The sequence below is a fragment of the Pteropus vampyrus genome, unplaced genomic scaffold (genome assembly GCF_000151845.1).
Source record: "Pteropus vampyrus isolate Shadow unplaced genomic scaffold, Pvam_2.0 Scaffold336, whole genome shotgun sequence".
NCBI classification, from domain to species: domain Eukaryota; kingdom Metazoa; phylum Chordata; class Mammalia; order Chiroptera; family Pteropodidae; genus Pteropus; species Pteropus vampyrus.
In genome coordinates, this window is record NW_011889117.1 from 2,062,655 (window position 1) to 2,090,626 (window position 27,972).

A 27,972-nucleotide genomic window follows, 5' to 3' on the forward strand; every position below is an offset into this window, starting at 1 on the left:
TGCTCCTCAGGAACTCAATCTGGTAAAGAAAACATATCAACCAACAGGTGTCATACACTGTGGCAGTTATGTTTAGAGTGGTAGAGGAGTAAGGCACTGCAGGAGTAAAGAGGATACCCATTAACTCTGCCAGGGAGAGTTAAGGAAGGTTGACCAAAAGAGGTGACATTTCAACTAGACCTGAAGGATGAGTTTGCCAACACACATAAAGAAAACAGGCTTTGTAGGCAGTAGGAACAGCCTTGAAGTGTGAAAGGGCAGGGAATGTTTTGGAATTAGTATGACCGGAGTGTAGAAGACTCACTCCAATATCCGGGGCTTCTGCCTAGAGAAGTCAGAGGATTGTCTGGCTCACAGAGCAAGTGAGTAGCAGAGACAGGGTTAAGCGGAAGTTGGAATTGTCTGGTCCATAGTCTTTAGCCTCCTATCCTCTAACACACACACACACCAGGTCCAACCTCGATGCCCTGTTCCCGGGCTTAGAGCTGTCATTTGACCAGCCCCGCCAACCCACTCCCATTTTCCCTCTTAGGCATCTGCCCCTGAGTTCTGAGGATTGTCCCCAGTGAACCTGGAAGAGAAGCAGAGCCCAGAGAAGGCTGACCCATTCCAATGTTTGGTCTCAACCAGATATATGCCTAGGACCTGAGTGCTTAGGTCTTAATTCGTGATGCTGCTGATGTAGATTCTATGACCTTCATAGTGGATCCTGATTGGCTCAGATGCTCCTTGCTGGAGTATCCCCAGGAAAGGAGCTGGATAAGCCAGGTTGCCCATTACTGAGGAACTACTTTCGATTCCCCAAAACCTTAAGAAGTCTGGAGTATGTTTATGCTAAGAGTTCCCTGCTCCCTATCTCCTGCCATAAGCAGTAATGAGGACAGGAGGGGGAAGATTCTTAATTCCATGCTAGCTTAGAGGCAGATGCTCAAAAAAAAATACTCAGTTGGCCGACTGGTTTATCAGCGGTATCTGTCTAAAGACCCACAGCCATTTCCCAAATGCCGTAACTCATCTTAGTTGGATTTTTAGAGAGGAATTGGTTTGTACCACACCTCTTTTCGGAATGGCTTGCGGCAGCTTACAGATTGAAACAACATTTTTAAGTAAGACTTTTAAGGATGAAATATAACCTGGAGGTCAGAAAGATAAAAAAGTAAGAGCAACTTCCAGGCATCACTGTGCTCAACACTGAAGCTATAAATTTAGCTGACAAATTCCTGGCAGAAAGGCCAAAAGGAAAAACCACTGGATTACCCAGTGTTCATTTTCTGAAACCAGAAACCATATAGAATCTCCTGTAGGGAAAACATTTTCGCCAAGCTAAAGTTTGATAGAAAGTGATCGAGTTTGGTCCTAAGAAAAGCTGAGTGACAATTCAAGTCAGTTGTCATTTCTCAGTGTACAGTGCTCCCAGTGCTGTGTGAGAAATGGTCATGTCCATTGGTCACCTACTAGCAAGCAGAATTGATCCTGACAATGTACTACCTTCATAGAATCCACAAGGACTGGCTCTTTGTCCAAGAAGAATGTGCGAGGTCAAGATGACTAGATTCAAAGGCAGAGAAGGAGTCAAAGGCCATTTATTCCACCTCGATTTTACAAATAACAAGATATTGCATGTAATGCATGTTATGCAAAGGGATAACAAACACCTTTTGAGTGATTTTGTGTCAGGTGCATTCATTCATTTCATTTTAACAACAATCCTGTGGAGGAGGAATTATTGTTTGTATTTCACAAATAAGGAAACTCAATTTGCCCAAGGTCACAAAGCTGGCAAGTGGTGAAGTCAGGATTCCATCTCAGGACTGTGTGCCTTTTTCCCACTATACCACTCTGTTTATTCAACACAATAATTCTTAAAGTTTCTATAAAGAGAATGTAATGTGACATTCAGGTTATGAGAGGCTGAGAGAATAGATTGAAGGGATTTAATGCTTTGATGACATAACCTAGAAATTGAAAGTGGAGCACCTAGATGAATAGATGGGTAACTTGTCATGTTCGAAGATGTCTTATTTGAGCTTTTTGGCTAACCTTAGGCCATAGTCAAGTCACAAGTGATTCTCTGTAATTTGTCCACTTCATGAGCAGATCATTATATATCATATCGCTCCACCTCCCTCCTTTCCAACCCTCTTTACTCTTCGCCACACTCTCCTTCCCCAAGTTCAAGCCATTTTAAATATTTCTCAGAATGTGCCAGGCTCCCCTACACCTCCAGACAATTACACATGCTGTACCCATCAAGACTTAGCTCAAATCCCATCTCCACCTGGAGGCCTCCCCCAAGTTTCCTTTTCTCCCCATTCCCACCCCCCCATGTGGCTAAGACACCTCTCTTTTGTTCTCCCATTGAACCCTATACACCTGATTTTCAGTGCTATATTTTCATAGGTTTCATGGGTTTGTTTGTATGTGAGCTCCTTGTTTATCTTTGTACTCACAGAGCCTTGCACAGTGCCTGGCCTGTAGTAAGTGCCCAATAACGTTTGCTGAACGGACATAATGAACAACTACTGTATGTTGGGCACTTCCTGGGCCCTGTACATATAGGAATGAGTAAGACATGGACCCTTCCCTCGAGGCAGTCAGAGTCTGATACGAAATGATTAAAGCCCAATATATAAAGTCTATACTATCTATAATTGGAGATTTAGGGAGCGCAGAAGAGGTAGAAAACAACTTAGCCAAGAGAGTAAGGAAAGTCTTCCAGTAATTACTTCCAGTGGTAATTTTATGGGCTCGAAGTTAAAAGTATGAAAGATTTTTGCCAAACTAAGAAGTATACCAGGCAGAAGGGGAAATGTACAAAGACATGAAAGAAATTCAATGTTTGGGGGAAGTACAAGAAGTATTAATATCCTATGCCATAATTTGGAATGAAAACCGTTTTAGACATCAAATATGAAAGAGGTAAGGTTGTCACTCTGTTATGGACATTTTAAGACTTTATTATTCTGACTATTTTGTTTTTTAATCAGTCTAATAGATTTTATCACAAGGCAGTAAAGATGTTATAGTCACTTTTGGTAAAATAATAACTTATAGTTTCTGGTTTGCCTCCTTCCGAAAATGGTTTGATTTGACTCGACAAGAAACAAAACCTATAGATAGGAAGGGAACAATACTATTTCTTAACGTTCATTTCTTTTTCTTTCATTAGCCCATTAGGTATTCAAGATAATTCTCTAAGGATGGGCACAGGTTCTGTCTGGCTTAGAGACCAGCATGCATGTAGGAGTGCTCCTGTAAATGCCTGTGGGTTCAGTAAATACCTGGATGTTTTCCTCCTTTTCCAATCGATGCCACAGATATTTCCTGGTGTTCTGGTTTCTTCAGATTTCCATCCCCTCATGCTTGTCGGTCAGAATAACTGTCTTTACTTTGCTATCCTTCAGATTCACTGCTTGTTTGAGCTTCTTCACCCAAGCTCCTTTCAGATTCTCTTGCCCTTTTAAAGTTTTTCTCCTTTATATTTTTAATGATTCATGCATAAAACTTAAGAAAAAGAAAAGAGCAAAGGAAGAAGTCCCCCATGCTACAAATGAAGGATATTCATTTTTTATTTAAAAAATTTTTTACTTTATTTCAGACTTTCAGAAAAGTTTTCAATAGGACAAAGAATTCCTGACTACACTTTACCCAGATTCCCCAACTGTTAATATATTTTTTTAACATTTTACTATATCTGTTTTTTCTCTAGACAGACAGACAGACCAACCGACCGACCAAGAGACACAGAGATATATTTTTTCCTGAACCCATTTAAGAATAAGTTGCGGACATCATGCACCCTTATGTAAACCTAAATACTTCCTTGTATATTTCCTAAAAACAAGGAATTCTCTTACATAATCATACTATTATTTTTCGTTTGTGCCTTTTATGTATTGATATTTAAATTAAATAATACATTATTTATTTACATTTATTTATAATGGCTGGCTTTTTTTGGAGGGGTTGGCAATGAAGATTGTATATAACCTTATGTCGATAAATATTCTACAGCGTGATTCTTTATCAGACTCTGACTTTAGACACATGGACATTTTAACAGGCCACTCTCTTTCAGAGAATGAACTATTCTTGTACTTTTGCATGTCTAGTCATATGTCAGTAGAAACCACTGAATGAATGAGCAAAGAGTCAGGGTAGTGGAAAGCCTTGAATGCAAATTTAATCTTCATTCTGTAGCCAAGGGAGATCCAGTGAAAGGTTTATAGCAGGAGAGTAAGCCAACAAGAGTTTTCTGGAGATACATTTGATGTGTCTGCAGGAGGGAGTGAAGGAGGAAGAAATCGGAGCATGAGTCTATAAGTCTCTCAGGAAAAATAATCCCCACTTTCAAGGGCAGATCTCTGCCCAGGTAGAACAGAGCTTTCTCCGGCATAATGCATCCTTTTCTTTCATATGTCTTTCAGAACTGGTTAAAATCATATGGCTATCTGCTTCCCTATGATTCACGGGCATCCGCGTTGCACTCAGGGAAGGCCTTACAGTCAGCAGTCTCCACTATGCAGCAGTTTTACGGGATCCCAGTCACCGGTGTGTTGGATCAGACAACAATCGAGTAAGATTTGCATAGGACATTGTGCCTTTGAACTTTCCAGACTTATGTTTGGGTTCACATTTGTCATGGCTTCGTATATAAACCATGCCCATCTTACCTTCTTATGTGCAGTGTCATCCTAGGAGGGAATACCCCAAGGTGCCCTTTCCTATGTGAACCGGGGATGTGCTCTGTGACCAACTTGCTGTGTGACGCTTAATGCTTTGGGGCCTCAGTTTCCTTATCAGCACAGTGAAGAGTTTGGTTATAGATGGTCCTCTGACTCTATAATTTGTGTGTCTATGAGTTACCCCTCTGGCATTCCTTGAGATGTACACATCTCACTTGATACAGAGAACCCTTGAATGACGAGTTGACAACACTTCTTCCACTTTTTCTATTTATGGAACATTTGCTGAGTGCCTACATGTGCCAGGCACTGTGCTTCATCTCATGATCCCTGCCATCCAGAGGGTCACCATTTAGTGAAAAACACTGGCTACACCAGTCTAGAACTCAGAAGGAAACATTGAGTTTCAGGGAGTGACTTAGGAGGTAATAATAAGCAACAAGGATGGTTGAGATCACTCAGGGAGAGTTTACAGAGGAGGAAGAGTGCTGGGGATGGAACCCCTCAAAGCAAGCTGAGAAGGAGCAGGCAGAGAGGTGGAGGAAGCCTAGGGTTGAGATGTCATGGCAGTGAAGACAGGAATGGGCAATGGACTCAGCTGCTGCAGAGTAGTCAAACAGGAGACTGAAAAGTATCTGCTGAGACTAAAACAAAGAGGCCATTGTAAGCTCTCAGGAATGGTGGAGACAAAGTCAGATTGCAGTGGGGAGAAGGGGAGGTGAGGAGTAGAGATGGCACGTGTAGGGAAAATTTTCAAGAAGCTTAATGAAAGGAAAGAGGAATAGATGATAGCTAGAGAAGGATGAATTTTTTTTTTTTTTTTTTTTTAGGCGAGGCAACCCTTGGTTGACCTCACAGATTACAAGGACTTTGTCAGTTTACAATCCCTTATTTATTTATTTTTTTTTACCCCTACAGCACTTGGTCTTCCTAGGTGGTCTCCCATCCAAGTACTAACCAGGCCCAACCCTGCTTAGCTTCCAGATCAGACAGGATCGGGCTTGTTCAGAGCAGAATGGCCATAGACTGAGATGGATTTTTTTAATTCGAGAGTTGAGCATGCTTAAGTTTGTTTAAGAAATAGCCATGAATGTTATTAAAGCTGTTTTTAAAAAACCATTAACACCATGAAGTCATGAGAAAGAGCTGGAGTGAGTTTCCTAAGAAGCTGGTGAGGGGTAGGATCCAGAGCTCAGGAGAGAGCAGGGCTGGGCGAAGAAGACACGTGGAAGTTAGTGGGTGGAGGAACAGGAAATCCACCCAGTTGTGGAGCCAGGATCAATCCACCCCTTGGGTGAGTCACTCACTCCTTGAGAGAATCATCTTTCTGAGCCTCAGCTTGTTCATTTACAAAGGGGAGTGTTGAATTACGACTCTCAAATTCTAGATTCCATTATTCTAAGCATCTAAGCTTTTAAAATTTGGTGAATATGGGGTTTTAGGATCCTAAAATTCTGTCCAAACATTTTCTATTCCTAAGATTCTCTGATTGCGAGATTATGAAATTCTAAGATAATACATTTGACTGCTCTTATGATGTCGTGAGTACTGTGGCCTCACGAGTGAGCTGGTTAAAGAAAGGCCGACCGCCTTTCAAAGCGTATGTTATTTTGAGGGCTTTGTGCAGGCCTCATGGCAGTGCATCCTGGGCAGAGGCACTGGAGCCTCTGCTGAGGCACCACCTGGCCTTGTGTTACTCTGTTCCAGAAAGCCCCAGGCCTGTTGGAAAGAGTTCAGAGGGTGGCAGGTGGACCACAAGAGGAGGAGGCAGAGAGAACAATCTGAGGCATTTCCCACTTGCAGTTCTCCCCCCACCTCTTTGTAGGAAGGCTGGAGAATGCTTTTTGGAGGCGTGGAAAGGAAGAAGGCACTCACACTTAAAACAAGACCTGAGTAGGGAGGGTGTTGGAGTAGAATTTAGAGACCTTAGTTTTGGCTCCAGCTCTGTGACCTTGGGCAGGCCCAGCCTTCTCTGGGCCTGTTTCCCCCTGGGGGCCATTCCAGGCCTAACTTAGCCTTGCTATAGCAGAGATGGCTCCCAGTTCTCTTCCCAGGGACTGTCAGTGAAAGGAGCCTGGATTAACAATTCCAAGTACTATTTTTGATTGCCTGCCTTGGAAAATGTCACACATTATTCATTCACTTATTCATTCATTCATTCATTCATTCATTCAATGAACAATTCCTCTAGCACAACCTTGTGTTAAGCAGGGAAATTAATAGTTCATGTATTCATTCACCTAAGTTCCTGTCCTGACTCACTGTTTGCAATATTTTGCAAGTTACTCAATTTATCTGTGTATCTTTTCCCTCATCTATAAAATGAAGAATAAATAATTTCTGGTTACCTCACAAAGTCGTTTTGAGAATCAAAAAAGAAATTTTAATGTGAACACTGTGACAATTATAAATGTTTATTCCAATGCATGACATTGTTATTATTATGTTTTTTAATTATCGATTTCTGAGTATGAGACACTGTAGGCGATGTGGAACACACAGAGATAAGTAAGACCTGGTTAAGTTCCTCGAGGGGTTTTAATATTTGGTTAAAATAAACTCTATCTTTTTTCTATATTGCCAGTGGCAACTGTTTTCAACATCTGCAAATGAGGTCAGACTGTTTTCCCTTCCAGCAATCCCAAGCCATAGTTTAGTGAGTTAGACATTAGGCCAGCAGAGATTAAAAATTCAAGGATGGCCCGGGCCCCAATCAGCCATCATCTTTTAAATCTCCTACCCTGGTTCCTGTTTAATACGCCCAATGATGTCCCAGGCTTACTGTTCCTTCATATAACTTTACCTGATAACAAACTGTTATCAGGATTTACTTGAGGTCCAGACACTGGGCTAATTGCTGCGGATACAGTGATGAATAGGATGTGATTCCTGTCCTCAAAGAATTTCCTATTTATTAGAGGCAACAGACTCATGGACTTAAAATCACAGTACAGCGTAATAAAAGCTTTATGTTCCAAGTCCTACAGTTGTTTAGCTACTTTTTGAACATCTATAGTGAAAAGGAATTTGCTATCTTCCAAGCTATGCCATTCTACTGTTGGATAGTTCTCATTCATTTATTCATTCATTCATTCAACAAATCACTTTTGAACACCTGTTTCAGGCACTGGGAATACAGACAAGGTTCCCATTCTCATGGAGCTTAGAAACTGGTGAGAGAGACAAAGAATAAACAAGAACACAAGAAGTTATATGTAACTTCTATGAAGATAAATGCTATGAAGAAAATTTAAGCGGGATAAACAGACAGTGGTGGGGTGGGAGGGAGAGGCTATTTTAGATAGGGTGGGCAAGGAGATCCTCTCGAAGGAGGGGTGACATTTGAGCAGAGACCTTAATAGTAAGGTAAGGAAACAAACCATGTGAAGAAGAGCATTATAAGCAGAGGGAACAGCAAATGCAAAGACTCTCAAGTGGGAATAATTTTAGTATGTTCAAGGCACAGCAGAAAGGCCACTGTAGCTAGAGCAGAGTATATGAGGGGAAGGAGAGGGAAGGTGTCTCTGGACAGGTGGGCATGGGCTAGTTCATGCAGGGCCCTATGGGCCAAGATGCAGAGTTTGGATTTTATTCTAGGTGTTTGGGGAAGTCATTGGAGGGTTTAAAAACCAAGATGTGATCTGATTACATGTACAGAGCATTTTCACATATGCACACTGCTTTAAGACTCACTACTACCTAAGAACAGCAAGAACTATAGTTCTTGTGTTGCAAATGAGGAAACTGAGGCTCACGCTGATTCAGTCGCTTGCCTGGGCTCCTGGGATTAGTGGTAGAGCTGGAACTATCAAGTCTATGTCTTCTGACTCCCAGTCCCTTATGCAGCACTGTTTCCTCATATTCAGCTGTGAGTGAATGAATGTATGCATCAGTAGATCATGTTCCTGTTACGGAACCCATCAGAGCCAAGGTCCCAGAGTCTAGATGCACTCTGCCACCCAGACTGGGACTGGCAACTCTGCTGTGTCTTCCTAGAGTGTTCAGTGACCACAGTGTACGTGTGTATGTGTCCTCTCTTTTCCCAGATGGATGAAGAAACCCCGATGTGGTGTCCCTGATCACCCCCACTTGAGCCGTAGGCGGAGAAACAAGCGCTATGCCCTGACTGGACAGAAGTGGAGGCAGAAACACATCACCTACAGGTGCTTTGACTCCCTCTCTTCCTCCCTGGTTTTGGCGACACCCTCACTATTTTTTCCTGACTTGAGTTTCAGAGGCTCTCACTGTGGCTGGGTGTGAGATCAGGGTGAGGACTAGGGGCTGAAAGCTTATGACTTTGCCCTCCTTGTGGCTTCCAGGGGATGCTGTGTCTCCAACTTCAGGTGTATTTGGTCCTTTTGAGGCTCCTCAGTTGTGTTCTGTTTAGATTTCTATAGTTTTTAGTTACAGAAAGTGGGGTATGGATTGTTCAGTAACTTTCAGCTGTGATAAAGAACCATGCCTGAACCCATTTTCCCTATCACTGCTTGCCAAACACCACTCTCTCTGATCTAGACCCCATTCCCATTTAGCCTGATGGACTTCACTCAAGATTCCCAAGACAGATTTCCAGTAATTTCTTAAGAGTATAAAGGACTGGGAACTAAATGGCAACAATGTCATTCATTGACTGTCCCGGGAAACCAAGGGCAGAGCAAGATCAGTCTCCAAGTCAGACCAGCGACTGACAGCAGAGATGATGGAGCCCATCACAGCATACTCAAACATCAGAATTCAGAGTGGGGCTGCCACAAGGGCCAGACATAGGGCAGGCTCAGATGGGCTCTGGTTTGCACCTTTCAAGCCTCTGATTCTATCTCAGCTGGATCTCCTGCATTCTGGGGTAGGATCTAAGACAGAGATCTTAGAGTTGGACTAAGGGCTTTCCTGCTGATAAGCCATAGAGAACAGAATAGGATTTTTTCAGAAATCTGACAAGAGAAGGAAACTGAAGAAGAATCTGGGTTAGAAAATGGATGAGTCTACGGCCATGCCACCTGAATGTGCCCGATCTCATCTGATCTCAGAAGCTAAGCAGGGTCGGGCCTGGTTAGTACTGGATGGGAGACCACCTAGGAAGACCAGGTGCAGTAGGTGTTAAAAAAAAAAAAAAAAAAAAAGGGTGGACAGTTAGAGTCTACTGAAGAAGTAGAGTGGATTAAGAAAAAGAGCTGGATTCTAACCCAACTCTGTTCTTAACTTTTATCACCCAAACTCTATGGGCCTCAGTTTCCTTACCTACAGAATGAGTGAGTAATCCTTGCCCCAGGTGTTCATAGGGCAGAGCACCCTATGACCCAGAAGTAGTGGTGCTACATTGTGAAGAATTGTGTAATATGGATATAGTAACCTTAAATAGCTAAATCTATATGTGATTAAATCAGATACCACCCTGTACCAGCTTTTAGGTAGACAAGCAGTAGTAATTGGTGGGTGTCAAAGGTTTTTTTTTTTTTTTTAAGAGACATTTAACTTAAATTCTCTACTGTTCAAATATTTTTATACTGTTATAAATGTACACATTTTATGTATTTGTTGAAAATGTAAATTTTAGAAAATGCTATCCACCAACTTAATTTTTTTTTTTCAACAAATTGGAGTGAAATCCTATTCAACACAAACTTTGTCAGAGATTAAATACAAAACACTGATGAAAGCAAGGCTACTCTGATCAAGCAGAGGTAGGGACCCAGAGCCTTGCCTCTTCTTCAACCCCTAGGGCACCTCCATAAAATTGTAGGGGTCAAAATTTGAAGGTCACTAGGCTGGTCTCTGAATTTCTGTCTCTTCCTCTCTAATTTAATTCCTTCCCCTCTCACCAGCATTCATAACTATACCCCAAAGGTGGGTGAGCTAGACACACGGAAAGCTATTCGCCAGGCTTTCGATGTGTGGCAGAAGGTGACTCCACTGACCTTTGAAGAGGTGCCATACCATGAGATCAAAAGTGACCGGAAGGAAGCAGACATCATGATTTTCTTTGCTTCTGGCTTCCACGGTGACAGTTCCCCATTTGATGGGGAAGGAGGATTCCTGGCCCATGCCTACTTCCCTGGCCCTGGAATTGGAGGAGACACTCACTTTGACTCAGATGAGCCGTGGACACTAGGAAATGCCAACCATGATGGTAAGGCCACGAAAAGACAGGGTTTGGTCCTGGGTTTCTCAGAATCCCTGAGGAAGAGCCTGGAGGATGCTATAGATGAGTTCCTGGTTTCTAGAGCTTCTTATCCAAGAACTAAGAACCTAAAAGGGTGGGAACTGTGGTCCTTAATAATATTCAACATGTGATCCACCAGGGTCAGGGCCCTGGAGATGGGTCAGATCACTTAGCAAATGCTGAATCAAGAGGGAGGGGTTAGGCCATGAATAAGATAAAGTAATGAATCAGACTGGGGGAAAAGGTTAAAAAAGCATTAAAGCTGAATGTGGGATCCAAAAGTGGTGCCGTGGCCTGACTGATGACAGCTTCAAAGGCCATCTTATGGGATGACATGACTAACTCTCTCCCTTATGTCAACCTCACAGGTGAATAACAGGCCCCATATTACTCTAGCATCCTTGGATGACTTGCTCCTCGCCAGTCTAATTCAATGAATATTGTATGAAGCCAGAGTCAATACTGTGCAATAACAATACTCTTCAGGGTACAAAAGAATTCCTCATCCATATTTACTTGTAAGGCACATGCTTAGTAAGTAGGCTAGTGTACATCATTTTTAAGATGAAGAGTTCAGGGCTCAAGTGGCATAGTTGGTGGATGGCAGCACCAGGGCTCAAACCATAGTTCAACCACCTAGCTATGTGATTAGGGACAAATAATTGACCCCGGTCTCCTCATCTGTAAAATGAAGGACTAGATTAGGTGATCTCCGAGGTCCTTTCCAACTTTAATGTAACATGATGCACAGCCCATGGGATCCAAACATTTTAAAAAAGACATGGTCTCTGCCCTCTGGAAGTCCAGAGTTGAGTTGGGGAGACAGGTGTGTACATAAGCCACCCTCTCACAAGGCAGACTGTATGTACAGAAGGCTTTAGCAAAAATACCCCAAAGATGCAGTAGGAATCCAGAGGAGAAAGGGGCAAAGGATTCTATTGTTTTCTTTTAGATTATAATAGAAAACAACTTTTATGTTAATACTCTAAGGCCCATGTCAAGTGCTTTCCACATAGTATATACATATTTTTACCCCCATTTTACAGATAGGTAAACTGTATAGAGAAACATTAAGTAATGAAGTAAACTAATGAAGGTACCATAGCTGGCAAATGGTGAAATAAGGCTTTGAACCAGAGCATTACGACTCCAGAGCCCATACTCTTAGCCACCATGCTAAGCTTCCATGGCTCTCAAACTGCAGGGCACACCAGAATCCCCTAGGAAACTTTTTAAAGAATGCAGATTCCAGGATCCAGGCCCTAATCATCTTGCTATTCTGATTCTCTTGTTCTGGGGCTAGGCTTAGGAACCTGCACTTGGTCTAATAAAATCCCCAGGTGCTTCTGATGCAGGAGTTCCATCGCCTTAAGAAACACTGTCTTCATCCCCAGTTTCCCTAACTTGTCTGATCAGAAGAATTAACCAGCGTTCTTGTTATAAACACAGATTTCCAGGCCCTTCCCCTGGAGATTCTGATTCTTAAGCTTAGGCAAGTTTGGAAAACACTGGGCATTCTTTTTTCTTAGTGAAGCTTCAGGCCGAGAGATTTTAAAGCCCATTTCCTCGGAGGCTGCGTCTGGTATGTATAAATGGGGACAGCCTCCTTGAGAAAATTTCATATTTGCATGGATCAGGGATTATTAGCTATTGGCTTATCCGTCAAAGGTGGTTCAGGAGATGGTTTGGCCAAGGCTCAGCCGAGGCAAAGTTATGAAACTGTTAAACTTCTCTTTGTCCCCTGCCCTCTTCAAACTTGTGTTCTCTTTCCTATCTAGCTCCATTTCCTCTGCCTAGTGTCCCTCCCCTCTGCCCTGGATGTGTTTCCTGGCTTTTGGAACACCTATTCTTTATCTCATTCTTATTCTTGGATCAGTGTCAAGGCAGTCTGTGCTAACTGATAAGGTGTGAAGAGAAGAGAAATAACATTTTGAGCCCAGTTATGTGCCAGGCACTGTCAGCTGATAAGATTTTAGTTATAGCCGTGATAGCAATAAATGAATTCCTAAAAGGCTGTTGCCCAGAGGAGGTGCTGGAAAGACACTTCTACTCCTCTGCTCTCCCCTTCCCAGCTCTGGGGTTTTGCATTCCCACATCCACTCCTTACTGTTGGAAACCTTGGGCCGAAATCCCAAGCACTTCTAGTGGTATGTGTGGGAAGGAGCCGGGACCATCCCAGAATCCTCTTGTCTATCCCGCCCCATCCTGATCAATGACCACCGATTCTGATAGAAATTCCGAGGTGGCCAAAGTCTTCTCTGGACAAGTCAGAACATCTCCGTGTTCTGGGAAATCAAGCATAAACTATCCAGATGCAGTAGAACCCTGGCTGGAGAAGTGGAATGCACCAGATTGCCCTAGGATGGCTTTTGGAAGGAGAGGAAAGGAACCAAGATTTATTGAGCACCTGTATATTAGCTTGTTTAATTTCCACATAAACTCCGCGAGGGAGTGAGTGGAGCCTCCTGGGAACTTTTTGTTTATTGGCTTTCTTCTCTATTCTAAATTTCCATTATGGAAAATTTCAAACGCACAAAAGTGGAGAAAATGATAATATGAACCCCCAGGTACCCATCACCCAGCTACAGCAATTATCAACATTATATCATTCTTATTTCATCTACACCCCACTTTTATTTTTTGGCTGATGTATTTTAAAGAAAATCCCAAGCATAATCATTTCACCTGTAAATATTTTCGTATATGTCTCTAATAGATTATTTTTCACATAAGCACAAATTAAACCCAACAAAATTAATAATTTCTTAATATTGCATACCTGGTTTGTGTTCATTTTCCCAAATTATCTATAAAATGTCTTTTATAGTTGTTTGCTTGCATCAGGATCCAAACAATACCCATGCATCATACATGGCTGACATGTTTCTTAAGGACCCTTTCATTTAAAACCATCTTCTCACTTCCATTTCCCATGCCCTCCATATTTGTTGAAGAAACTGGGTCATTTGTCCTGAGTATAGCCATTTGACTTGACAAAAATCGGGTTCACTTTTAACTTGTCTCTCTTCTCCATATTTCTTGAATATTAGTAATTAGATCAATAGGCCTGACTAGATTCAGGTTCACTTTTTTGGCAAAACTGCTTTCTAGGTGGTGCTGGCCCTCATTATTGCATCACACTGGGAAGCATGTGTGACACAGGCTGTCCCACTTTTAGTGATATTGAGGTTGAACAGTTGGTTCAGGTATATCAGCTTTACCAAATCATTATAAAATTCACCGGGAGAACTTAAAGGAAAAAAAAAAAAAAGGTTGCCTAAAACCCAACTCCTAAAACCCAACTCAAAATTCCTGAATCAGAATCTCTTCCACCTTTGTGTTTAAAAGGCTCTCTGGAGAAACACTGGATTGTAAAGTTGATTTTGATTCTCTAGCTCGTTGGAGTACGTGTGAAGGGCAATCTGGCCCACTGCACCTTTATGCTGGTCTCGGGAACTGCTTCCAGGCACCTTCTGTCCTCAACTCTTTCCAAAGAGTCAAGCAGTGAAGTCACTAAGCTCTGCCGGGGAGGGAGCCCGGCCTCCGGGAAGGAGACAAGACAGGAAGAGTCATCCAGACCAGTGCTTCACAGGGTAGAGCCCTTCTGCAACTCTTCCCCACCCTGGGATCTAGACCCAGCAGGGATCATAATCTCCATTTTACAGATGAGAAAAGTAAAGTTCTGAGTAGTTAAGAAATTCACACAGTTGTAAGTGGTAGAGCCAGGTATGGACCCAGGACTCTTAATTTTTAATAATTGCCTCATGTGGTTCTGCTGCAGGTGGTCTAAGGCTCACACCTGAAAAAATACTGAACTTGTGGCACTGTCCTGTCCTGGCTGCTGTCACCTAGTCCTGTCAAGCACAAAGCTTTCATGGAGCTCACAGTCCTAGGACGAATGAGTGTGTGTTAGAGGCTATAATGGAGGGTAGAAAGTGTTCAGTGTGATGATTTAGATAAATTGGTGGGAGAGAGTGGAGGAAGAAGCACTCAGTGCCTGGAAGATGTGGTGCTGAGCTGAACTTTGAAGGAGTAAGGCTATTCTAGTTAGAGGGGACAGCACTGGCAAAAGAATAGAGGCAAACGGAAATACTATAATCTTTTTTGGGGTTGGAGGAGCCAGCGAGATGGGACTTGCCAAATATGGAGGTGCTAAGAGAAGGGAAATGAGGCAGACAGTCCACTTGAGTAGCCAAGTAGACTGTTGGGTACTTGCTAAAAGGCCCAAGGACTTGAGCTCCCAGCCCACAAGAACATTCTCTATTGGGGATGCTGGTCCTCACACAAGCTCAATGTGACTCTACTAATTCATAGTTATAGTTCTGTGCCAGGAGCCACTATGAGGCTTTACATACCTTGCCTCATTAATCTTCACCTCGATTCTTATGAAGGCACTATTATCCCCTTCATTTTACAGAGGAAAAGATTTAAGCTGTCACACTGCTAAGACCTGGCAGCACTGGGATTCGTGGCAATCTGACTCCCAGGGACTGTATTTCTGACCACTCGGCTTTCTGCCTCTCACCCTCTGGGGACTGAAGACCCTAACAGCCTCCTGCCCATTAAGCACTAAGGTCTTCTCCATCCCTCTGCTTTTCCACTCACAAGCTCCAGGGAGTTCTCTAGCCCCATCCCTTCTCCTGCCATCTCCTCAGAGCAGCTCCTACTTCTAGGTCTCTTGGGTTTCTATGCAGTAAGATACCAGCTTCCTAGCTCTTCTCTGCCTTTTGGTCCCTGGAACAAACCCATAAGACTCTACTTTCAAGGACTTACTCCTGTTCTCTGCAGAGACTCACACACAGAGGCTCTCAGAGTAATAGACAGAGACTGAGGACACGGTTTAGAGTCTCGCCAGGTGCTCAGAGCCCTGCTCCCTGGTTCCCAGCTGAGATCCCGGTGGATACCCCCGAAGAAAAGCCTGGTCAGGAGACAGTGGCCCGAACAGCGTGTCCCAGGTCGAAGAACAGGCCAGGAGCAGAGCCAGGACTAGACCCCAGGAAGCAGAGCTGCCTTCCGCTGGCTCTAGCAGCCACCTTTGTTTGGGATGGAGCTCAGAGATGAGCTCACCCTTCCCTGCTGCCAGACGGACCAGGACCTGAGGAGGGAACTGGGGGCGGCCTGGCTTCCTCGTGCCAGCTTGCCCTTCCCCAGCAGAAGGCAGCCCCAGGCTCTTGGCCAACCTTGCACTGATCTTGCCCAGGCCCTCTTCGCTGAAAACACTGGTGGTATCAGCAGAGCCACAGGCATGTACGCGTCTGGGTCTGCCCCATGGAGCTCTTCTCTTTTCCCAAGACTTTAGCCAGAAAGGCCAGAGACAATCCTCAACCGCATCTGACCCTCCCAGGGCCCTTGGCTGGGTTGGCGTAGGGCAATTTTGCCAGTGACACTGGGGCCAGAGTAGATTAGGACTCCTGACAACCTCCTGGGCTCCTGGCAGCCTTTCCTGCACTTAAAGGTAGCAGGAATGGGCTGCAACACGCCTTAGGACTGGGTAGTAAGAGGCAGGGCACAAGAGCATTCAAATGCCAGAGGTCAAGGTAAGCAAGCGTCCGTAACTGGACAGACAGGAGTCAGAACTGTTCATACAGCCTGCCCAACTACCAGCCCCTTGCATTTCTTTCCTAAAGCTGGCGTTACTTAATGCCCCCAAAGTCAGGCCTTGCCCTGTCCCAGGCCTGATCCAGATGCTCAGGGGAGTTGCTTTAAGAGCATCTGGTTGCTGGAACCCCACTGGCCTCGTGCTTCCTTTCTGGTCAATGGGCTTATTTCAGGCACCAAGCTTCTGTCTTGTGTACAGAAACAGCAGCTCCCCGGCAGTGTCGCACCCACTACACATATAACTCGCCCAACCCTCATGCAGTCCTGTGAGGTAGGATGGTTGCCACATTTTATACATGAGGAAATTGAGGCTCAGGGGATAGAACTTCTGGCCAAGTTCACAGAGCTGGTGGAGTAGAGGTGGAAATGAACGAGATCTGTCCCACTCAGGGGCCAATGCTCATGACCATTATGCCATGTTGCCACCTTAGCTTCATTCTTAGGATCCCATGTCCCACTTTTAGCACCTGGACCTTCCTGCTTTCACTCACATTTGATTCCTTGCCTTGATTTTGACCATAGCTCAGTTCTTTAAGGACTAGGGTCTTGCCATATTGAGAGCTGCCGCATAACCAGAGCCCGGCCTGCCCCTGGGTCTCCTGAAGATGACCGCCAGCCTGCCGCCCCCAGGACTCCCCTCTACTTGTCCCACTACCTCTGCCTTGGATCAGGCCCTTTTCATCCCTCACATGACCCCTCGTACTGGCTTCCGAACTGACCTCACTGATACCCCTGCCTCGGGTCTCATTACCCCCAAATCCTTCCTCCAACCACAGCCAGAGTGATGTCATCCTGTCACTGCCCCAACTTCTGCTTAAACCCCACAGTGGCCAATAAGTCAATCCAAATTCCTTTGTGTGGCATCATAGAGCTCTGCCTGCCAACCTGGCTGACCTCATCACTCTCTGGCCCTCCCTTCGTGCTTTGTTCTAGAGCCAAGTGGAATAAAACTGCTTGTCCTTGGACCTTGTTTATAGCACTTCCTTTGCCAGAAATGCCATCCCCACCCCTCTTCCTCTCCTACCCCTGATTCTCCTAACTTCTTATCTTTCAAGACTCAACTTAAGCTTCACCTTTATGAAGCTTTCCCTGAACATCTTCCTTCAAGTTTAAATGACTCTTCCCTTCTCAGTATCCTCACTCGACCCTTATAGACATCTATTAAAGCACCTGGAACACTAGTTTCACTAATTTTGTTTGTCTATCCCTATCCTCCACTATATAGAGAGTTCTGGATGACAGGGATGTGTCTGATTTCTCTGTGATTCAGTGTCTGGCACAAGACCTGATACAAAGTCTATGCTCAGTTTGCTAACTCAATGCATTAATTGACTGATACTTAAAGCAGATGCCCTGAGCACCTCTCCATCCCCTTCTCTACAGGGAATGACCTCTTCCTGGTGGCTGTGCATGAGCTGGGCCATGCGCTGGGACTGGAGCACTCCAACGACCCCAGCGCCATAATGGCACCCTTCTACCAGTACATGGAGACACACAACTTCAAGCTGCCTCAGGATGATCTCCAGGGCATCCAGAAGATCTACGGTGTGTGGCAGGGGAGGGGGGCCACCACTTCCACAGGGCTGAGCTACAACTGCCTGTCTGTCACGGGGGAGGGGAATGGGGGCAGGGATGAGGGAGCCTTGGAATCCATCTTCATAGCTTCTGTGTCTCTAGAGACTTCTGATGTCATTACTTAACCAAAAGAGGCAAGGCTACCTCCTTACCCCACCTTCCCTGCTTGCCTCTCCCTGGGGAAACCTAGGGGCAGGTCTCAGCTGCTACTGGGAGGGACAAAAGTAGGCAGAGGTCCACCCACTCCCTCTTCTCCACCCCCTCCCCCTCCACATACCTCCCTCTAGCGTCCTGTAGTTCATTCTCAAGGGGTCTCACCTCTAGCCAGGAGATTCAACTCACCTGCCCAAGTAATGGTGATACAATGTGATGAATATTATAACAAGAGCTTTTTTCTTAAACAAGAAAAAATGAGAAGCTAGGCTAATATCTTGATAAGATATGAGAAGCCTGCTACCATGCCTCCCTCCTGGTTCTCTGGTCATGCTGGTATGTGAAGTTCTTCCCATTAAGTTACTTGAGGTAAGAAGACCAGTTTACTTGAGCAAATACAGAGCGCAGGCCCCCACATCCCCCAGGCAATGGAGCACAGGAGAAAGGCTCCCTTTGGAAGTCCTGAGGACCTCACAGAGGAGGGGGCCCTACCCAAAGCCCTGGAGGACAGGCGGGATTTCCATAGGTGAAGCTGTACAGGACTGGACGGGGCAGTGGGGACTGGAAGATATTATGAAAATAGAGTGGACAGGGGTGAGGAGAAGGATGACACCAAGGTTTCTGGCTTTTGTAATTGTGGGGCAATAGGACTGACCAATCTACAGCTCAGAGATCTGGGCCGGGATATTGATTCGAGCTCTTTGGTATCCTATATACTAGCCACATGTGGCTATTAAAGTTAAAATTTAAACTAATTAGAATTAAATAAAATTAAAATTTCAGTTCTTCTGTCAAACTAACAACTAGTTACTCATTTCAAGTACTCAATAGCCACATGTGGCTGGAGGCTACTGTACTGGACAGTGCAGACAAAGAACTTTTCTGTCATCACAGAACATCCTATGGGATGGCTTTAATTGAAAGAGTCTTTAAAGCCATGAACCTGGACGAGATCACTTAGGGCCGTGATTCTCAACTTGGCTGCCCACAGGAATCACCTTGGGATGTCAATAAAAAATACTGATACAAGGTCCTCACCCCAGAGATTTGGTTTTACTTGGTCTGAGGTGCCTTCTGAGCATCAGGAGTTTTTAAAGCTCCCTAGGTGATCCTATTATGCAGCCCAAGTTGAGAAGCACTGGCTGAGGGACCAGAATGGAGACAAAGAAGAGAAGAGGACCCAGGGCCACCCCTGCCTTCAGTGTAGGGTAGAGGAAAGGCTGCCAGCAAAGGAGGCTGGGAAAGAACAGCTCAGGGGATAGGAGGAAATCCAAGACTGTGCAGGGTTCTAGAGAAGAGTGTTCTGAGGAAAGTTTCTCTGATCTTGTTATTCAAAGTACGGGCCTCAGACAGCACCATCAGCGTCACCTAAGAGCTTGAAGAAATGCAGAATCACAGGCCCAATCCGGATCTTCTGAGTCATAATCTGCATTTTATCAAGATCCCTGAATGATTCATATGCACATCCAAGTCTGAGCCAAGAAACCAACAGATTTGGGAACATAGAGGCCATTGGTGATCTGGACAGAGCAGTGTCAGTGGGTGACAGGGCAGAGGCCATATTGGAGCAGGATAAAGAATGAAGGGGGAGTGAGAGAATGAGGCCAGCGTGTATGGAGGGGAGCAGAGAAAGAGAGTGTGGGACACTGAGCCTAAGAAGGAGCATGTTCTCTCACAACAGGAGAGAACAGGAGAAGGAACATGTTCTCTCACAACAGGAGAGAAGAAAGAGAACAATTCAGATTTGAGAATGGACAGGATGAGAGTTCTCATTTAATGGTTCTATTTTCTCAAAGATTGGAGAAGTAAAAAATGGGGAGAGGGGACAGGAGGCTGGAGTGTAACAAACTTGTCTCAGAGCTGCCCAGGTGATGAGGAGGCAATGACAGTAGGAAGCAAGGAATGGCTAGCCCCTTTCTAAGATGCAGCCCCTCTCTCCAGGACCCCCAGCCGAGCCCCTGGAGCCCACAAGGCCCCTCCCCACGCTCCCCGTCCGCAGGATCCATTCGCCATCTGAGAGGAAGCATGAGCGCCAGCCCAGGCCCCCTCGGCCACCCCTGGGTGACCGGCCATCCACACCCGGCGCCAAACCGAACATCTGTGATGGCAACTTCAATACAGTGGCCCTCTTCCGGGGCGAGATGTTTGTGTTTAAGGTAGGGCCAGTTGACTGGCACCATCCAGGGTTCCCCTCCCAATCCTTCCCCCACCATGAAGCCAGAAAAGGCTGCTGCTCTGGGATTAGGCCTGCTATGGGGCCTGGACGGGAGCTGGCCCAACGGCCAGGACATGGGGTCTCTTCATGGTGCTGCTGCGCAAATCAAGAGGGAGCGGGGAAGACTGGTGACCCTGAACCAGGGGTTAATGCTGGGGAAAACTGGAGATGGGTTTCTGGTCTATAACTTTGAGTAAGTCACCTTCCTTTTCTGGACCTCAGTTTCTCTATCTGAAAACTAGAAGAGTCGTTCCTTTAACAAAGGGTGTATGAAGAGCAAATGAGTACATGGCTATGAAGATGGTGGCTTGGAGTAGGGGTTGGCACAGTGGTGGCTGCATTTTCTCCAGGTCCTGCCAGAGCTAAGAGGCTGGTACTGAGAGCTGCCTGATAGAAGAGGGCCAGGCTACATCTTGTCACCTGTCCTGTCCTATCACGTTAGACATGGGCTGACTGGGGGGAGGGGCTGTTACAGGTTGGGTTCTAAAAGAAGCAGAGTCTGAGACAGTGTTTGGAATGTAGGATTTTGATTAGGGAGTACCTTTGGGATCAACATCTGTGGGAAGGAAGCAGGACTGGGCAAAGGAAGAAGATAAGCAGCAACTAGGCCCTTTGCAGACTCAGCCGTCCCTACAGGGGCTCTGGAGGTAGGTTAGCCAGTCAGAATTATCCCACATTGGGCCCCAAATAGCTGTACTTTATACTCCTTGCCTCCTTCAGTCATTGAATAAGGGAGGGTGTGACCCTGGGGGAGCACTCTAAAATTGAGACCACCCCAAAAGGCTGACAGTTGAAAACTGCTTGCTGACCACACTCCCAGCCTCAGAGGCAATAAGCCCTCCACTGAAGAGGATCTGGGCAGCATGCCTCTGTCACACTGCGTGGTTGCAGAGGGCTGCCCACTCCCCTCGTGGAGTTCTCCCCAGCAAGCTTTGAGCACTGAGCAAGAATCAGGTGCCCTGGGTCAGCCAAGTCCTACCTCTCACCAAGTAGCTCTAGGAAAGTCATTTGGCCTTCCTTAAGACTCTGTATATCTCAGATCTATTTAATGAGAGTTGTGGAAGTTAAAATAAGGTTTAAAAAAACTGGATGTGAAAGTTCTTTGTAAAACACTTTAAAAAAACCTTTTCTAGCTTTTATGAATCACATTCATTCTTCTGCATTCTTTGATCCTCCAACTAAATGGTTCTTAGACAAGTCTGGGTTTTATCATCTCCATTTACACATAAGAAAACTGAGGTCCTGGGAGGTTATGGCCTTGCCCAGAGTACCTACCAACCAAAGGATGCAGTGAGACAAGGGACCAGTTAGAAGAGGAGGGCTTTTATCACGCTCTTGGCTGATTGATCTGCCATTTATTCAACATCGACTATGGGACCCCATACTGTTCTAGGCACTTTGCCTATAATCTCTCATCTTATCCACCATTATTACCTCCATTTGCAGATGAGGCTCTTTAGGTACTGTGCCCAAGGTCATGCAGCTGTAAGTGGAGGAACCTGAATTCACAACCGGGTCTTAGAGATATCCCCATGGTTTGCTTTCCATGGTCCTAGCCCTGATGAATGGAGCCAACCATGTATGAGGAAGGCACTCTGCCCAGGTTCAGTGACCACCTGAGCTTCCCACCAGCCTGGGGAGTGGCCCTGCTCCCGTCAACTCTCTGCTGCCCTCATGTGGCCACTCCTAGCCCCCCAACACACATACTGCCGGCCCTGCCCCACTGCCCCACCTCACACACACACCGCCTCTGCCTGGCATCATCCCTTCCGGCTCCTCCACACCTCCTCCCCACACCAGATCTGCCTGCAGTCTCTGTCTCATGGCTCCTCGGGCAGCAAGAGCCATCCTGGGGCTTACATGAAGAGAGTTAATTTAATGAGCATCCTGTCTTTCTTACAGGGTTAGAAGCAAAAATGGACAGAATTCACAGAAAGTTACAAGACTTGGGCCAGGGAAAAGTGTTGGGTTGTTGGGCTGAGATCACTGGGTTCAGAGGCTATGCCTCTTCCTCTCCCTCCTTAACCCCCAGGATCGTTGGTTCTGGCGCCTGCGCAATAACCGGGTGCAGGAGGGCTACCCCATGCAGATCGAGCAGTTCTGGAAGGGGCTGCCTGCCCGCATAGACGCAGCCTATGAAAGGGCTGATGGAAGATTTGTCTTCTTCAAAGGTAATGTGGCCTGTGCGGAGGGATCTGGGATGGTTCCCTGCCCTAGGGAACCCCTTTCTCCATCTGTAAAATGGAAGAGGTGGGGTGGGCAGTGGATGCCCATTAAGGGTCCTTCTAGCCCTTACAGAGACACTGACATCTGACTGACAGATCCCTGCAGGCAGGCAATGCACAATCTGGGGAAATCAAGTCAGGGAGTGATTGCTCAAAGTCTGTATGTGCCAAAGTTGGTGGGGCAACAAGCCTCACCCATATGAAGTAGAAGGTGGTGCAGGCAATTGAAGATCACCAGTGCTCCATGGAAGGTCACCCTGTCAGTTCTGTAAGAGCCAGGAAGTAGGAGGTCACACAGCCTGGAGACTGGAGAGGTCAAGGAAGAAGGAGGGGCAGCTAATAGTACAGCATGCCCACCCTGTGCTCACCCTGTGCTAGGTGGTTTCACTTCAACTACCTTGACTTTGACCAGACCCCCAGAAGGGTAAGATACAGACAAGTAGTGAAAAGCGAGAAAAGCATTCCATGGAGAAGGAACAATATGGGAAAAGCAGTAGTGTGGGAGCATGCACATCCATTCAAAAGGCTTTAGAAGGCCCCCCCGAACAGCCATGGAGCCCCACATCGGAGAGCTGTGAGAAGTGGCCTGGAAAGAGCTGGGAGAGAGGCCTGAGGAGCCTTGGTGGCCAGGCCAGATTAGGCAACGCTGGAAATTCACTGAATGTTTCTGAGCAGCAGAGAGCCAGAGGGCAGGGAGGCCATTTCTGAGATGGTTGCTGGAGTTGAGGAGAGTGATGTCTGTAAGGCCCATAGCAGGGAGGAACAGTGAGGCTAGAGACAGCTAGAAGGTTAACAATGCCTCCAGAGAGGCTGAGTTTTGAGAGGCAAAGGAGAGAGAGAGTCAACAGTGATGCTGGGACTTCTTGTTGAGGTCCTGGGAGGCACGAAGGGTGAAAGAGGGAGCCCTCTGTGCTGAAGATGAGAAACTTCAGGAAGCCGACTTGGAAATGCCCAGGGGCTGATGGGCCATCAGGGTACTGGGTCTAATGCCCCGGTCCACTGGAAGAGTGGCTGTGGGCTATAGCCTCAAGAGTTGGGTGTCACTGGTAGAAGGTTAGGGGAGTACTAGCATGCATGAATGGCTAAGGTCACCCAGAGACGAGAAAGTCACATAAAAGGAAAGAGGGTGGGGCATGGAGCCTGGGCAGCATGGGTAAGTTAACCAGGATCTGTAACTGGCTTCTGGCTTCTTGACCCCTAATCTCTGCCTGGGCCAAGAGGCCTCAGTCTCCCACTGAGGGAATGGAGCAGGCCTACAGCTGTTTCCCTCTGACACTATGGCTCTATGAATGGCTTCAGTCCCAGTAGAAGATGGCACTAGCCACAACCTCTGGTATTCAGTAACTGGGGAAGGCTGACCCTGGGCTCCTCTTGGCCACAGGTGACAAGTACTGGGTGTTTAAGGAAGTGACGGTGGAGCCTGGGTACCCCCACAGCCTCGGGGAGCTGGGCAGCTGTCTGCCCCGAGAAGGCATTGACACGGCTCTGCGCTGGGAACCTGTGGGCAAGACCTACTTTTTCAAAGGCGAGCGGTACTGGCGCTACAGCGAGGAGCGACGGGCCACGGACCCTGGCTACCCCAAGCCCATCACCGTGTGGAAGGGCATTCCACAGGCTCCCCAAGGGGCCTTCATCAGCAAGGAAGGATGTACGTAAGGGCCCAGCCAGGTGGGGGGGTTCTGACTTTATGTGGGTCTCAGTAGGACCCACAGGCATACTCTCAGGGTATCCATGTTTGAGAAATACCATCTGGTGGCAAAGACGACTGCCTCATATTACCAGCTATCAAGTCACAATTTCTCATCTGCAGGGATGATTCACAATTGAGATGTTTTCATAGACTGACTTCATTCCTTCAAACAGCATTCCCCAGTGGTCCTCAGGTGCAGTCTAGGGGTTTCTCCAGTTATCAAATCTGGATAAAAAAGCAATGATGGGTGTGATGGTTCTAAGGTGCTTTTCAAAAAGGCTTGAGGGCAGGAAGATGGAGAGAGAGGCCTTTTTCATTTGTGAGATGTTTTCTAAGCTCCTCCTGAAGGCTGGACTAGGAGTTTCTCAAGAAGAGGAGCCAGGTCTTGCCAGGTACAAAATGAGTACCCATGAATGTTTGTTGAATACATGCCCACTGATCTGGTCAAAAGCACAGACTCTGGAGCCACCCTGGCTGGTTTCACATCCCACTTCCACCCCTTACTATAAGTTAGGGCAAATCACTTTTCTTATTTTCCTCATTTATAAGATAGGGATAATAATGATACCTACCTCATAGGATTTTCTAAGAATAACATAAATTATGTAGAGCACTTAGACCAATGCCTAGCAGCACATGGCCCATGCCATATAACTTTTAGCTGCTTTCATCATCATCGTTTATATGTTTTAGTCAGGTTGTGTGGGAGGGTTGGGGATGGAAGAGGGAACAAGACTCACATTGCATCCCAGGCTCCCAGAATAGAGGCAGAAAAATAAGGTGGCAACAAATGCTTCAAGGGAAAGAAATACTGTGAGAGAGCAACTAGGCAGAGGGTGCCACATTAGAGAAGGTCATCGGGAAGACTCTCTGAGGAGACATCACTGGTAAAAAAGCCAACAGCCACAGGAACAGAGCTGCTATTTGGTGGCTCTGCTGTGTACCTAATTCTTTACACACATGGTTTCGCTTCTGGGGAAGCCTCAGAAACAGATGACATCAAGGGCTTTGACCAATGAAAGTCTCAGCCAGGGTGGGGAGCCAGCCAATAAAAGTCTGAGCACATTTGTTTTGCGTCTGTGGACTGGCTGGATGCTAAAGGCTGTTGCTGGGAGCCTTGGGTAGCTCTCCAGCCCCACTGCCTTCTTTCCTTCCAGACCTTCCCCTAACAGTGTCCCAGACACCTTGCAATCTGTGTTGTGAAGTGATGTGTGACAAGACAAAAAAATCCATAATTGTGAAGAGATGGTGTCTGCTGTCAACAGCAGAAATCTTGTCCCCTGCCTCCCTTGGCTCAAGCAGGAGCTGGACTGAGGCCATCAGCTATGGAGATGGTGCTGTCCGAGTCCTAAGTTAGGGGCTTAATCTGATCCACGTGGGGGTCCTGTGGACACAGTGTGACAAAGCTGTGGCCACAGGCTGAGAAGGGTCCCATCTGGGAGGTATAAATTGAACTTATCAATTCTACTTAAAGCCCTTCAGTGGCTCCCCAGCACCCTTTGAGAATATGGGGTAGGCTGCTCCAGGTCCTGGGTGCCCCCTCTGCAGCTATACCAGTCATACTCCATGACCCAGCCACATTATTTGTAGGATGTGCCAAGCGCTGCGCTCCCCCCACTTGGAAGCATTCTAAAACGCTGCTCCCATCACTTCATATGCCCATCCCTCCTTCAGAGTTCCTCTGGGGCTCCTCCAGGGTGAGAGGTTCCCCTCCTCATGCCCTCTCACACTGACCCAGAGCAGGTGCATAGAGGTGTCTGAGAGTGGTGATGCTGGGCCGTGTTTCTGCAGATTACACCTACTTCTACAAGGGCCGGGACTACTGGAAGTTTGACAACCAGAAACTGAGCGTGGAGCCTGGCTACCCACGCAACATCCTGCGTGACTGGATGGGCTGCAACCAGAAGGAGGTGGAACGGCGCAAGGAGCGGCGGCTGCCCCAGGATGACGTGGACATCATGGTGACCATCAACGATGTGCCAGGCTCTGTGAATGCAGTGGCTGTGGTCATCCCCTGCATCCTGTCCCTCTGCATCCTGGTGCTGGTCTACACCATCTTCCAGTTCAAGAACAAGGCAGGTCCTCAGCCTGTCACCTACTATAAGCGGCCAGTCCAGGAGTGGGTGTGAGCAGTCCAGAGCCCTCTCTGTCCACTCAGTCTGGTCAGCCAGGCCCTTCCTCACCAGAGTCTGAGGGGCAGCTCTGGCCACTGCCCCCCGGAGCCAGCAGGGCCCTAGGCCTGGGGTCGTGTAGTTGAAGTGGTGGCTGCACTGGCCTAGGCTGAGCATGGGGCAGGGAGTGATGGCAGCTGTGCCCCAGGGTGGGTGTCTGGCACCCAGCAGCCAGCCTTCTGTCCTGGGTAAACTACTCCCTACTCAAGGGAATAGGCCAGGCCCCATAACCAGGAGGAGGCCCTGTGGTCACTGCATCCTGTGGTGTCCATGAGGCACCATAGCTCTGTTCCTGGCTGGACCCAGCACCTTCTGTGGGAAGCCAGCACTAGCGCTCTCAGCCCCATCTGAGAGAAGCCACCAGTCTTGGTCCTCCTTTGCCAACACCTGCTGGTCAGATGTCCACCCCACTCCCACCCCACTGTTCTCCAAGGCTTCAAGACCCCTGCTACCAACATGATGGGCAAGAAGCCTGGGTTTCCCCTGCTGTCATACAACAGATCCCTCAGGAAACCTGTTCCACACACCAGGGTCTCCTCTGAGACCCAAGATTTACGGTCACATGCTGCAGGCAGGGCTGTGGCCCAGCTGGCTCTGACAAGGACCCAGCTGTCACATCTTGAATATTTAAATGTCCTGTCACAACGGTTTAAAGTCCCATTCTGCAAAGGCTGCTTGAGGCTTTAGGTGAATTAGAGGTGACTGTTGGTGATGAGGCCAGCGTGGCAGGCCCTCTCCCAGGTGATAAAGACCAAGGTGCTGTTAAGGCCACTCTAATGCCCAGATACCCCGAGTATGGCCCTGCACATGAGGCTAAAGGGCTAGGGCAGGAGCTGACCCCACTTCTGGAGGCTGATCTGAGCTTGTGACCATCCTCCACTCTCCTCTCCTGTAGCTTGTGGCTTGGGGGCGCAGACTGACTAGTTGAGGCAGAAATGACTCCAAGCCAACATTCTCATGGCCTTGGGGTAAAGGACTCAGGGTAGCTTTCTGAAGTGCTCAGAGTCCACACCCCCAGCTACTCTGAGGCCGATCAATCTCTCAGCCTGGAAACAGTGTTCATATCACAAGCTTGGCCCTTGCTAACCCAGCTCATTGGGCCCATCATCCTGCATTGTTCTTTGGAAAAGGGCACCCCCAACTGGTAGTGGCCCCAAGCCTAGGGGCCTACCCTTCACTGTCTCTGGCAGAAATCCTAGGGCTCGGCTTTCCTCACTCCAAACCAGTGGAGGCAGCCCTGCTTGTCACTGAGGAGCCCTAGGAAAGACCAATGGGTTCAGTGATGCCCACTGGCTCTCTGCCAAATCCAAGAGGCAGTGTCAGTTTTCAGGGTGCTGGCAGGGCCTCAGATGCCCCCTTGGCCCTCTGAGCCTGCATGGGCCTTGCCCCCACCCTGTGGCCTCTGGGTCAGCTTAACCTGTAGCAGACAGGGACTTCTGCTGCCCTGGGAGCTGTCTCAAGCAAAATCTCTTGTCCCAGAGGCACCTATTTGGTTCCACT

The 27,972-nt window shown here is 46.9% G+C and overlaps 1 protein-coding gene and 2 pseudogenes across 1 annotated transcript; 2 read left to right on the plus strand and 1 right to left on the minus strand.

The window, feature by feature from the left end:
* Positions 1-4,284: 4,284 nt before the first annotated feature.
* On the plus strand, positions 4,285-27,971 carry MMP24 (matrix metallopeptidase 24). The gene is made up of 8 exons (XM_011378317.2): positions 4,285-4,576; positions 8,732-8,848; positions 10,508-10,812; positions 17,827-17,988; positions 20,113-20,327; positions 22,419-22,557; positions 23,993-24,259; positions 26,093-27,971. Exons 1-8 carry the CDS (start codon positions 4,398-4,400, stop codon positions 26,428-26,430), a joined length of 1,722 nt encoding a protein of 573 aa, XP_011376619.1. The 5' UTR covers positions 4,285-4,397; the 3' UTR covers positions 26,431-27,971.
* Positions 5,595-5,712, minus strand: LOC111730870 (annotated as a pseudogene).
* Positions 9,666-9,782, plus strand: LOC111730858 (annotated as a pseudogene).
* Position 27,972: the final 1 nt, after the last annotated feature.